Below are 13,844 nucleotides of genomic sequence, written 5' to 3' on the forward strand. Positions count from 1 at the left end.
CCTCACAGTCGCTATGCGATAAACTTTCACAATTTTTCGAGGACAAAATCGAGACTATCTACTCCTCCTTCCCTACCCCCAACAGAGAAGGACGGGAAGAGGAATCCATCTCTCTCTCACCACCGCTGTCCACTCTGTCCGAATTTGCAGCCATCTCGGAAGCCGACTCCATGGCAGAACTACTCAAATGCAAATCAGGCTCTCCAAATGACCCCAGGCCAGCCAAGCAATATAAAAAACTGGCACCCCTACTCAATCCTTACCTGAACCACATTTGGAATGACTCCCTGAGAACGGGCAGTTTCCCTGCTAAATGGAAACATGTTTCTCTGGTCCCCATTCTGAAGAAGCCCAATCTGGACCCTGACCTCCCCAGCAATTATAGGCCTATTTCTCTCCTGCCTGCCCCAGCCAAGATCCTGGAAAAGCTGGTACACTCTCAGTTGGCGAATTACATCGAAGCCAATGGGCTTCTTCATGACTCCCAGCACGGCTTCAGGTCGGGCCACAGCACGGAGTCAGCCCTCATAGAAATGGCTGACTCGGTGAGGTGGACGCTTGACCGAGGGTCGAGGGCGGTGTTAGTGCTGCTAGATCTCTCAGCAGCATTTGACACCGTCTCTCACAAGATCTTGCTGAGAAGGCTGGAGGACTTAGGTTTGGGCGGCACCGTGTTGAAATGGCTTTCATCTTATCTTTCCGACCGCACTCAGCAAGTCTTGACCCCTCCCTATATTTCCTCTGCCAGACCACTTAAATGGGGAGTCCCACAGGGTTCCTCCCTAAGCCCACTTTTGTGTAATGTTTATTTCACCCCCCTGGCCAAGCTGATTGCTCAGACTGGGATTAAATTCACTTCCTATGCTGACGACATTCAGCTACTCTTTACCTTCGATACCCCCTCCGCTTCTGCCTTCGACCCGCTGAAATCCTGCCCTAGGGACATCTCTAGCTGGATGGATGCCAACTCCCTCCGACTCAATGCAGGAAAAACGGAGATCCTGTTTTTCAACTCACCATCTCCTCTAGATTCTAGTCTGTGGTGGCCAGAAATCTGAGCCAAGCCCCCACGCCCAAAGACTCGGTGAGAAACCTATGAGTTCGTTGGGACAACCACCTCAGTTTTAACATTCAGGTACAAACAGTAGCAGCCTCCTGTTTCACAAAGATCAGGACTATCAAACGGCTAATCAATTACCTGCCAGCGGACTGCCGTAAGACTGTGATCCAGGCATTAATAACATCCCATCTTGACTATGCCAATGCCCTTTACCTTGGTATCACAGCTGGCCTATGTCATAAACTTCAGACGGTCCAAAACGCCGCTGCTCGGCTGGTGGAGACAATCCCTGTTAGACATCATATCTCTCCCCATCTCTGTAAATTGCATTGGCTACCCATTGCTAAAAGATGCGTTTTTAAGGCAAAGACGCTGGCCTTCCGAGCGTCAAAAGGCAACGGGTCGGCCCATCTGAAAAACACCCTGCGACCGTATGTCCACTCCAGGGCATTACGCTCCAATTCCCTATTTTTCCTGGAAACTCCACGATTTCAACGATCTCGTGCAGGAGGAAAAACCTTTGAGGTCTGTGCCACCCAGCGTTGGAACAAGCTCCCGGTAGCCTTACGCACCTGCCAAACAGAATTAGCATTCCGTAAGTCCTTGAAGACCCACCTCTTTTCCTCTTAAATCTGGCTTCCCGATCCTATGTTCCAGAGTTCTCAGCGCCGGGACGCCCCGTTGGGGCAGCTGTGCGCTTTATAAAATACACAAATACAATTCAGCGTGCTGGGTCCAAAGTAGACAGTACCTGAGCTAGCATGAGCATCTTGATCTTCTCCTTCTTGAGGAAGCAGTTGAGGGCCCTGAATCCTAGGATAGAACAAAGGCCTCCGTCCTTCTCTGGGACCAGAAAGTAGCGGGAATAACAACCACAGGGCACTTCTGGCCCGGGAACCCTCTCTATAGCTCCCTTGGCCAAGACAGTCTTGCCTCCCTCGTAGAGTAGGGCAAGGTGTTCCTGCGTCAGCTGATCATAAACTGGAGGCCTGGATGGAGGAGTAGTCTCGAAAGGAAGGGAGAAACCCCTTCGCACCATTTGGAAAACACACACTTGATATCCTGACAGTGGTGGAGGTGATGGCGTACTCTGCCACCAACTGGTGGTAGATGATCTTGGAGGATCAGACTAGGAAGGTTATGCGGTGGAGGAGGGGGTTGTGGCCTGGCTCGACCTCTGGCCTCCCGACCCGCGTTCACGGCCCGCAGAGGCGCCAAGCTTACGGGGACCTCTGGCTGGATAAGGGTTAGGGTGGTTAGTAGCTCCTTCCGTAGCCACGAAAGGATCGAAAAGCAGATGCCGGACGGGAGGCTGTGGTGAGGCCCAAGGACTTAGCTGTGGTCCATGAGTCCTTGAAGCGCTCAAGGGCGGCATCTGCCTTGTCTACGAAGAGACGGGGGCCATCGAAGGGCAGGTCCATGAGGTTAGCTTGGACATCCCCCGAGAAGCCAGACGTTCTCAGCCAGGCATGTCGACGGACGGCCACTGTTGTGGAAATCGCTCTGCCTAGCAAGTCTGTTGTGTCCTCTCTCCCATCAGAAATAGCTTAGAAGATTAGAGCTCGGTCCTCCTACAAGACCCTGGGCATCACTTGCGCAACCGTGTCCCATACAGAATGAGAATAACGGCCCAAAAGGCATGCAGTGTTCACCCACCACAATGCAAGACTGGTGGAAGAAAAACATTTGTTGCCAAAACACTCCAATCTCTTGGACTTTCTGTCCGGAGGTGCGGAAGGGAATGCGCCACAGGAGTGGAAGCTTGGACCACCAAACTTGGTGGGGTAGGAGGTGAGCAAAAGTGGGTCATCCGGTGCAGGCTGATGGCGACGGGCAATCGTCCTATTCACAGGTGCCCCTGTGCTGGGTTTGGACCAGGTACCCAGGAGGACATCCATCAAGGACTCATTAAAAGGCAGCAATGGTTTTGAGTTGGAGACCCCAGGCTGCAGGACCTCTGTCAAGACAGGCTTGACTGCCACTGTAAGGAGCTGCAGGGACAGGAACTCCACAGCCCTACGCACCACCATGGCAAATGATGCCCCCTCTTCCATAGCCAGGGTAGGTGGAGACAGCATGCCAGAGTCTTTGGTAGGTGTCCAAACCACTGGCATTACCCAGTTCCTCATACTAGTCCATCTAAGGAATCCTGCTCTCACTTCCAATCCTCTTCATCTATCCCCTTGGGGAGGCGCCGTTGGCGACACAGCTTTGGCGCAGAACACAGCGCTGGGGAAGGTCACAGTGGAGGTGCAACCGGTGCCGGTCTGGACCCAGGAATGGGTCCAGTTGGAAGCCGTGACGCCAGGGCCAGAGCGGCAGTCGCGGAACCCACAGGGACTGCACCATTATCTGAGCCAGCAGGGTCCGAAAGGCACGCTGGCATAGTCAGACCACCCAAATACGGTGCACATGGCATCGTAATACTCTTTAAGCTGGGCGGGGGACGTACCAGGACCCGGAAAGGGAGGGAAACACGGGGAAAACCCAGGCACCCGATCTGCGGAGCGGGGCCTCAAATGTTGAGGTTCCTCCGCCGCATTGCAAGACTGGCGGGGTGAAGTTGAAGAACGCTTCAACTTCTTGTGCTTTTTGTGGTGTCTCTAACCTGACTGACAATTTTGCCGAAAAGGACTTGGAATCCCCGGAACGGTGCTTGGACCTTCCTCTCGACCTGGACCGGGATCAAGACCGACCTACGCAGTGCCAGATGCCGAGCCGCTTTAGGAACCGCTCCCTGAAAGCTTTCGGCGCCATGGTCAGTCAGTCAAAGCACAACTACGAGCAATGGTCAAGCTCTAGGCACCAAAGACACATTAAGTGTGGGTCCGTGACGACATGGTGTAGTGACAAGTGCCACACAGCTTGAACCCAGAAGTCTTCTTGGATGACATCTTACACACCAAAAGGAGTCAATAAAAGTCTGTCAAAGATTGACAGGGGTTAGCTCTCTTCAACGGATTGGCACAGGCTGGTACGAAAAGAAAAGAACTCACGTCAGAGCGCAGAAGTGGTGATTATATAGACGACATGGACGTCACGACGACTAAGACGAACAGGACGCCCACAACGTCTTGCGGAGTTGGCCGACGCCACCTACCGGTGTGCAAGGGTACTGCTAAGAAAAATTTGCCGGGATCCAGCCAGACGCCTGGAAGTTCTTTTAAAAGTTATGGAATCTGCAGCTAGATGTTTCTATCAGTTAAAATGCCCCCAGTACTCCATTATTCTAATTGTTCTCCTAATGAAATGCCAAATTGCTAAGTCAATTCCGAACAACTTACATTTTACACCCAAGATCCTTCACATGTTTAGTTCCCCCCATAAAGGCCATACTTCCTACACTTAAATACTGCTCAACATTTGGGTAATCTAAGAACATATGTTTGATGTTATATTGCTAAATCAAGGCCCCGAAGACCGCTCTTCCAGCTTTACTAGCTCAAGTCTAAATTCTATGACATGTCTAGTACTTTCACACTTACAATAACACTGAAGAGCACCAGTCCAATAACTGATTCTTGTGCTCTAGATTTGTCCCTAGAATTAAATCATTTACAAGGACTCTCTTTTTTCCCATGGCTAAATAACATCCTGGCCTACCTCACCAGGTTGCTAATCCGGAAACTGATCAACTTGTTTACAAATTGCTGAGTAGAACAATACTGGATGCTATCTTTCATTACGTCTCCATCCCATCAGATATGAGGTGAAATGGCCTGTTGTACTCCCTTGAGGTAACCGATTCCCCACCCCCAAACAGGAATAGGAGGAAGGGATGCATAGAAGACTACCAAAGGTTACACCAGAATTGCCCCATTATTATGTACAGATGAGTGATAGGAGTAGTAATGTAGAAAAGGTGTAATATGACTACTCTCTCATATGGATGGATTTTTTAGCAAAACTACCTTCATGTGCATTTTCAGCTATAAGAACGCATGGGTTACATAAAAAATACATGATTAAAACATATTTTGAAGTACTCAAATGCTCCAACATAACAAAATATTTTCTTGAGTCCTGTGCAATTCTGTGCCTTGTTCTATCTCTTAATGGTAAACCTAAAAATGTAATGCGTAAAAAGTACACTAATGTTCAAGAGGCTTTGAGAAAGTTGGAATACCAAGAGTTTCTGTACACAATTCGTAACCCATTAGCAAACTATATGAAAAGTTCACTACCAAATTAGGATCTCTCCTACAGCGAGTAAAGTTTATGATAAGGTTTTACCAAACACTACCTTGTAGTCTCTATTTGCATCCGACAGCTGCCAGTCGGAGTTGGGCACACCCATACGCCGATACTCTTCTGATAATTCAATAAGCTGCCATCCCTCTAACCGTTCCATCTCACTTTGTTTGGGGTTATACGAAAATGCATATAGGTCACTGTATTGAGCTACGGAAAAGAAAAACAAAACAGAATTAGAAAATATTACTGAGACTTTGTGACAGTGGCATATGCAAGGTATAAGCATAGCTGCCAAAACAACCAAATAATAAGCAATATGAATGATTTCCTCCAAATCACTATAGTTTCACTGGATACAAAGAGAAAGTTAGTCGGGGAATGGAGGAGAAATACCCTGATTTCTGGGAAAGGTGGCAAAGTAGTCATCATGACCAATAAAGGAGGAAAGACATGAAGGTAATGTTACAACAGCAAGATGTGGTAGCTGTCAACATGTAGACATAAATAAGAGCCTTAAGTCTGCCAGCAACGCTTCAATGTAATGCGCATTGGCTGAGGCAAAATAGAACTTTCCCAAGGACACTGCTGGGCTGGTTATCTTGTGGTAATACTGAGCTGTGCTGCGCCTCTGAGGATGGATATTGAATGGTACTAAGAAAAAATGCTATGAAGTCATATTTGTAACTCTTGTGGAAAGAGCTACACTAATTCAAACAATCATCATTCTTTAAATAGCTGTATTCAGAAAGATTTAATATTAAATACCTAATATCCTAAAGCATATTTTCTCTAAAATAGCCCAACTGTTATTTTCATTTAAACGGAATACAATACAGCACCATTATTATTTCATTTTAGGCCGTTTATATATTACTCAATATCATTCTATAGTCATTTTAAAAAGCTTAAAATATGTTAGACTACTCCAAAAGATAAATGTAAAAGAATGTTTTGCATGAATGGGTTAAGAATAACAAAATATCAATGCACACTATTCGAAACTTTAATAATGTAACATAATAAGTACATGGATTAAGAATGTTCAGGTCACTGGACTGAATTAGTCAAACCCAACAAGATCAGGGGAGCTCGCATTACAATTTGAGACTGCTCTGAAAGACATGTTGCAGTTCTGACCTTCTGACCCTCTACATCCTGGAGCCAACAGCCTCTAAGAGTCAGACTAATACTCACAGCCCCAAACCTTTACCTCAGATGATGTTAATTGTGATAAAGTAGCTTGTCCCAGAATGCAGCTCCACCACTTGTCACCCACCCCCTGCCCCACCAATCGTAAAGAAAATATTTTTTTGCAATTTTAACAGTGTCTTCCATGAATGCACAAACTTGCCCCTCCTCAATTTTGGGCAAGATGATCTTGCAAGTATGCAACCTCTGTGGATGACTCAGTTCAGGAGAAATATACTCTATGCAGACGTATTCCCGTAACTCTGGCTTGATATAGTTTAGTGGGTAATTTGTCAACTTTGGAATCCAGTGACCCATTAAAAACCAATCCTACATTCAGTGGCAAAGATATTTACAAAAATGTATTCAGAAAAATCTACATTTCGTTAAAGAAAACTAGCGCTGTTTATTGTACCGACCAAAACACTCAAAATCTCATTCCTAACAATGATAATTATATTGTTGTGTTTCTCAAACAACTACTGCAGCACCAACCAGCAAAATGCTGCCCTGGAACTCCCAGTATGGCAATACCAAGCATGGCCATGTGGCTGTAGAAGTTGGGCTCAACACGGATGGTACTTTAACCCATTTGGGTATATCTGTAAATTACATATGTGAGCAGAGAGATGATTTCAATGAACTTTAAAAAGTAGAATTAACTCCATACTGTCATAAATTATCTGGACACAATGTGGGTTGACATACATTTATCCTGTATCTCTCGCTCTATAATAACTGTGTTATAGGCTTCGAGTCCATCAGGACTTGGGCTATTAATTTAAAAAGGCTGAGGCCCTACCAAATGAATAAATCCACTCTGATTAGGTGAAAACAAAGTTCCTAGAGAATCTGTGCTCAAGCTGTGACACAAGCAGCAGGAAGTTTTCAGAGAAAGGCAAATTAAGGTCCAAGGAAAACAAAAATTCTCAAAGTTAGAAAACAGGAAAAAAAAATCAGAAGCCAATCCAGAAAAAGAGAGAAAAAATAGTAACAAGCATTTGCAATCCAATAGGTCTCGCATTAGGAAAGTTTGAGCTATTGGTATTGTAAATGTCAAATTTTTTATTTATGTGTTGGTTTTGAAAATAGCAAAATTAATAGCTTTGTCATTTACAATGCCAATAGTTTTAACTTTCGCAAATGTGACACCTATAGCATTTGTAATGCAATATGTGTTGTATTTACGTGACTTAGATGTATTGATATTACAAATAAAAATGGCTTATTTTTTTAATAATTAATACTTAAATAAAAGTTATTGTAATTTATAATGGCAAATGCTTTTGTAAATAACTTTTGTGAAGATTATGTTCATTGTATTTTATTGTGACGAAAATCCAATAACAGAAGTGAAATATTAACATCTTTTTGTGACATTTATAATAAAGCTTGAAACATTGAGAGAATATATTTGAACCAGTTGTTGTTGAATGGTTGCACAGATTGATGCTGTGGTGGCGCTGACTGATGTTGTGGTGGCGACAAGTGATGCTGTGGCGTTCAGTGATGCTGTGGTAGCGCATAGTGATATTGTGGTGCTCCTGAGTGATGCTGTGGTGGTGCTGAGTGATGCTATGGTGATTCGATAGATAGATAGAGTGAGGGCGATAGATAGAGGGAGGGCGACAGATATATAGAGTGAGGGCGACAGATATATAGAGTGAGGGCGATAGATATATAGAGTGTTATGTGGCACTGAGTGGTATTTGGAGTGTATGTTCCATTGCAGAGTGTGTGAGGGTGCGCAGGGTGTTTTCGAGGGTGTGAGGGTGCGCAGAGTGTGAGGGTGCGCTGTGTGTGAGGGTGCGCAGTGTGTGTGAGGGTGCGCAGTGTGTGTGAGGGTGCGCAGTGTGTGTGAGGGTGCGCAGTGTGTGTGAGGGTGCGCAGTGTGTGTGAGGGTGCGCAGTGTGTGTGAGGGTGCGCAGTGTGTGTGAGGGTGCGCAGTGTGTGTGAGGGTGCGCAGTGTGTGTGAGGGTGCGCAGTGTGTGTGAGGGTGCAGTGTGTGTGAGGGTGCAGTGTGTGTGAGGGTGCAGTGTGTGTGAGGGTGCAGTGTGTGTGAGGGTGCAGTGTGTGTGAGGGTGCAGTGCAGTGTGTGAGGGTGCAGTGTGTGTGATGCTGCAGTGTGTGCAGATGGTGTGTGAGGGTGCCGAGTATGCAGTGTGTGTGAAGGTGCAGTGTGTGTGAGTGTGCAGTGTGTGAGGGTGCAGTGTGGGCAGTGTGTGTGAGGGTGAAGTGTGCGTGAGGGTGCAGTGTGTGTGAGGGGGCAGTGTGTGTGAGGGTGCAGTGTGTGCATGTGTGAGGGTGCAGTGTGTGTGAGGGTGCAGTGTGTGTGAGGGTGCTGTGTGTGCAGTGTGTGTGAGTTGTGCCAAAAAATGATAATGGGGTGTAGAGAAATGAAAAGGAGGGTGAAAGAGAGGGGAGCTATGACAGAAGAGAATAAAGGATCTAAGAGGTGTGAAGACGAAAAAGGAGATGAAAGAGAAAGAGGGAGGAAAGGGTGGGGCTGTGGACGGTGGGAGAGTTAAAAGCCATAAGGAGAAACGAGTAAAAGTTAGGGGCTTGAACTGGAATTAGAGAAAGAACTAGGCGAGAATGGAGACGGCGAAATGGCGGCACAAGAGAGTGGGGGTATAATCGAGTAGAGATCGGTGAAATAAAGTCTGACAGAAGAGAGCGTGTGTGCTTGTGTTTTACAGCGAAAGTGAGAAACCCGATATCAGAAAAGTGAAAAGACGAACGAGATGAGAAGATACAAGTTATCTACACATTACACAGCCCAGTGTTTGAGCATCACACACTGCACGATCAAAAGGGCTAAACCGGGGGGAGGAGCCAAGCTGGCGACCGAGATGGCTGCTTAGTCGCTCGTCTCCGTGAGCATACATCCTGGCCACTATCCTGAGCCGTAACGGCATATTTCAGTAGGCAAAGTTGTCCTTTGCCTACTGAAATATGCCTCTCTCTTACTCTATACTCTTTACTTTCACTGACCGTTTGCTCCTGAGGCTTTTCCGTGCGGCGGACCCGTTGAAATGTCCCCGACTGTTTTGTGGCCTTCACGGAGCTGAGACCGGGGTGTCAAGTGTGGAGAGTGGCCGGCCGAGACTGCAACAACAGCGGCCTCTGGTGAGGGTGAGGAGTCGGCCGGAGGACACCGGACATCTGCAGGGCCGATGGCGACAGTGCCGACCCAGTCCATCTGGTGGAGTGCCTTGTAGGGTGTGCGGTGAAGCAGGGTCAAGGGGAGTGCACGATATTTAGCCCCCTTTCCGGTGTTGTGTCCGGGCATGACTCATGACCTCTCCCGGACTTGGTGGGCGACTCCCAGGGAGCGGCGGAGATTTTGTTTAGCCTTTCGGTGGCCCTTCGCTGGGAAGCCTGCCTTGACTTTCCGGGCCCCCGTGGTGACTCCTGTTGCGCCCTGGACTGGGGCCCGGTCCCGGGGTCAGATGGAGAAGGACGAGGCCGGATCAGCTAAGATGGCGGACGGCACCCTCTTAGGCATACCGCATCCAGGCTGCGAAGCTGCTGTGCGAGAGAGTCCTGGTGTCTGGAAACACGAGATAGAGCCCACGTTCAGAGATATCCTGGCTGCGCTAACAACCCTGCATACGTCCCTGCTCCGGGACGCCCGGGATCTGGGAGGAAGGATGGCCGCCATTGTTGTCCCACCGTTCCACGCGGGCATAGTTCGATCTCAAGGAGGCGCCGATGTGTCCACCTCTGCGTCAGTGATGAGTGCTCCGGCTACGCCTATGTTCGTGGAGACTCTGGAAGACCCGGTCCATGATATAGCTTTGGCCGGATCTGTTGTACATGTGAGTGACTCGTCTGGGCACTTATCTACTCGGCGGCTGGGGACACGACGTCGATCTATGGCTTGGGCCGCACCGGCGGCGCACCGGCGCTTACCGGATGGTGTGACCCTCTTTCCCTGGTCGGTGAGACCGTGTCCGGACTGGAGGGTGTTCTCGGGGTCGATACTGACACATACGGATTTCCGCCATATCTGCTCGGCTGGGTTTTGGTGGCTGAAGTCCCATAGAGTAACAACACTGCCCGGTCTGCCCGGATCGCTTGGACCCTCCACGCTGCTCTGTGTGCCGATTGATCAGTGGGCGTGTGTTGGTACTACTGATAGGAAGGGCCAGGGGTGAGACCGTCTAGGACATAGTGGAATTTATTGTTGGCTGACTGTGTTTAGGGGGACACTCAGTGGGGATGTTATTGATTGTGCTATCGGTGATTGATGTTTTCCATGGCTATTCTGATCTTGCTTTTAGAATGTTTACTATGCGCGGTGGTGGTGGGGGGGGGCGGCGGCCAAATCGAGGGCCCTTCCCCGCATTTTTTCACTTTTTCCTCCTTTTCTCTTCTTCTATATTTCGGGTCTCTTATTTAGGGCGACAGGCACGCTGCTGGGGGGGGGGGGGGGGATAGGCCGTAGCCTTCTGCAGGGGTGCAGGGTGGAGGTAGGGGGATGGGGTTTGTTAATTTGTCCTCTTTTTGTTTCTATGGCCCTTTGTCTTCCTTCCCTTTTTGGTGTCGTCGTTTTTCATGTCTCCTACAGTATGCTTCATCTTGAGGGGTGGGGTGCAGCTTGCTACGTAACGTGTTTGTTTTTGCATTTATCCTGACTCGTGTGCCTTACCCCCGATGCTTCCAATGTATTTGCTATTTGCGGATTTCCTGCTTTGTATTGCTATCGTAGGACCATGTATGATCGTATGGCATTGATTCTTAGTTTTCTTTATTGAAAATGAACCTTCTCAAATCCTGAATCGTGCACAGCACGTTTGATTGCAAGTTATATCCTGGACACTTATTCTACCCTGACTTTCGGGCTGCTGTTTTTTCTGCATTGCTTTGCTGTATGTATGTCTTGATTAGCGGACGGCCGGAGTGGTTGTAGGCCCGTACTTGTATTTACCTGATGTGACAAAGGTTCTAAAAAAAAAAAAAAAAAGGGCTAAACCGTCGTGTTATTGAATCCCACTAGCGCAACTGGTACCCACGCCCCTTTCTATACAGAAGTGGGAACTGCATTTGGTCAAATTCATCTTTTCTGGAAAGTAATGCCAAATAAATGACTTCTAAGCACTACTCTGAGTTCTAGTGGAAACTGACGTATCCTGCTAAGTCACAGGATTGAAGCGGTGTCGAGTCTTCCGCCTCTAGGCGGCAGTGTTAAGTTGGTCACTTTTGGGTCATGCTGTTAAAAGTGTCACCTCTGTTTTGCGAGCTCACTGCATCAAACTAAGGCAGGAAGCATCGGGAGCAGCGCAGATTGTCGGAAGTACGGTCTTTGGCCTCTTTGCTGAGACTGCCTACTTCACTGCCAACGTGTCCCAACAGCCATTCTGTGCCCCCACCACCTCTTACCACCATGGCTTATGTTCTTTAGCAGGAACAGGCAAATCGCCTCACTGCCTTTGATATAAAGGTTTCATTTACTCATTCTTTCGTGTGCTAATTAATTATATATTGTATCCATTCGAGTGAAAGCCTATGTGCATAGATAATTGTGCTTACCTATTTATGGATGCACCTATTGATTTGGAACGTCTTTAGCACCAAATGCTGAATAGTGCTGTGTTTAGGTACCAGCAGAGCTACCCCCAGAAAACTGACTGCGCTGTTGGAGAATGTTGTGACTACAAGTTGATGCTGAATAAAAAGTGCTAGCAAGGCTAGAATGGAGTCAGTCTCCTGCCAGGGTGTCACCATAACCTCAGAAAGTTTGTTGGGGTAGGAAAGAGTCAGCCGTTAAGCTGCGCTCCTGACGGCCATTAGCCCCCAGAGAGACTGATTCTTATCTGGCCAGCGAGGGAAAGGTCTGGCCAAGTCTTGTGGGCAGATTAACTGTATAAATGATAGAAGTGCATAAACCCCATCAGGAGACGGGTGAGAAGGAATCCGGATTCACCTGGAAGAAAGGGTATTTATTTAGCAAACGCCGCAGGCAGCAGGGCGATCTGCCGACCCAGCAGCCACCCGCAATCTTAAGTGTCACCTTAAAATAGATAATTATTTTTTTCGTTGATGAGAGGGTGCAGTGAGGGACAACAATGGGGTGGGGAGAATCAAACTCCACAGGTGGGATGGAGGAAGGTTTTGTTGGCGGGCTCCTCACAGAGAGGGCAGGGAGTGGGACTCGAGCAGGGAGGCTGTGCTCGGCGAGGATTAAGAAGACACATGGCGCTTGGTGTGCGTTGAAGGGTAAAACATTCACGTGGAGTCACCGGCTCCGGGGGAAGGGCTTGTGGCTACCTGCGAGTGAGGGCGGCGTGAATCCAGGTGGAAACCCTGCTTCTCGCCGAATTAACGCAGGATAATATGAGATTGTTTTTATGTGGGTGTGTTAGGGATATCCCACAACACAACACAAACACTTCCCTATGCCTGCCCTTAGTGCAGCTGTCAGTTGTGGAGTAGTAATGCCCAGCAAGATGTGCTCTGTTTTCAACTCCTCAGCACAGCTGGGTCTCCGAATCTTACTCCTGTGTTGGCCGTGAGAGAAATGGCCTCCGCCTCTCAAACTAAAATCTCACTCCTCTCTTCGCGTGTACTGAACATGTATTCTTATGCAATGTCAAGTTACTGAGCAGGGTTCTGGCCCCGATAATAATGTGATTTTTTTTGTAGTGTTTGCCGCTGCAGTGTTGTTTTTAGCGGTGTAAATAAAGGCTGTTAGTATCAACAAATATAAAGAATTAAAAATATCTGAACGAAAAGGAGTAATAGTCAAATATTTTGTTACAACCAGGCTCTATTTTAAAAATTAAATTAAAAGGATTCCTCTGCGTGTGCGCACTTGACTCTCTACTGCGGCACAAATGTATCAAAAAAGCCATTGAAAAAAATCTCACCAGTATACCAGAGTTCTGGGCAGTGTGACATTAAAATGCATTGCACCAACGGGCCATGAGTTTTCATGCTTCACTCGTCGCTTGAGTTTTAAGAACCGCTCCAGAAGTGCCCTTAAGAAATGGCCCACCGAACAAATACAACATATTAACCAGTGGTGTGCGCGCATCACAGAGGAGCGGGGGGAGGGAGCGAGGTGAACGCGCGCTGCTGCGGGAGGTGGCCGAAGGACAGGGGCTACGAATCTTGCGCAGCCGCCGTCCTGCCCCGCCCGTGCACCGCAGCCGCCGCTACCGTAGTAGAAAGTTAACAGGCTGGAAGTTGTTAGCCTGTCCCTGGCCGCGTTGCCCCGCCCACCCATCCACCAATCAGGAGCCGAGGACCCGGTGCTCCAGAAATGATGGTCAGCAGTCGGAAGCAGGTGAGAGGGAGGCCCCGCGGGGGCCCGTGCAGGAGCGGACTCCCTAAACTCAGACTCCACCCTGCGCATGTGTGTGTGTGTGTGCATGCGTGAGTGTGGCTGTTGCGCGCG

The 13,844-nt window shown here is 48.2% G+C and overlaps 1 protein-coding gene across 3 annotated transcripts in view; it reads right to left on the reverse strand.

The window, feature by feature from the left end:
• MTMR6 (myotubularin related protein 6) overlaps nt 1–13,844 on the reverse strand; it is a 544,203-nt gene that overhangs the window by 190,038 nt on the left and 340,321 nt on the right. For all 3 annotated transcript variants that reach the window (XM_078657106.1, XM_078657107.1, XM_078657108.1), the window contains one exon: nt 5,304–5,461. In XM_078657106.1, coding sequence (XP_078513232.1) covers nt 5,304–5,461 — 158 coding nt within the window. The remainder of the gene's footprint in view (nt 1–5,303; nt 5,462–13,844) is intronic.

The sequence above is a fragment of the Lissotriton helveticus genome, chromosome 8, assembly GCF_964261635.1.
Source record: "Lissotriton helveticus chromosome 8, aLisHel1.1, whole genome shotgun sequence".
Classification (NCBI taxonomy): domain Eukaryota; kingdom Metazoa; phylum Chordata; class Amphibia; order Caudata; family Salamandridae; genus Lissotriton; species Lissotriton helveticus.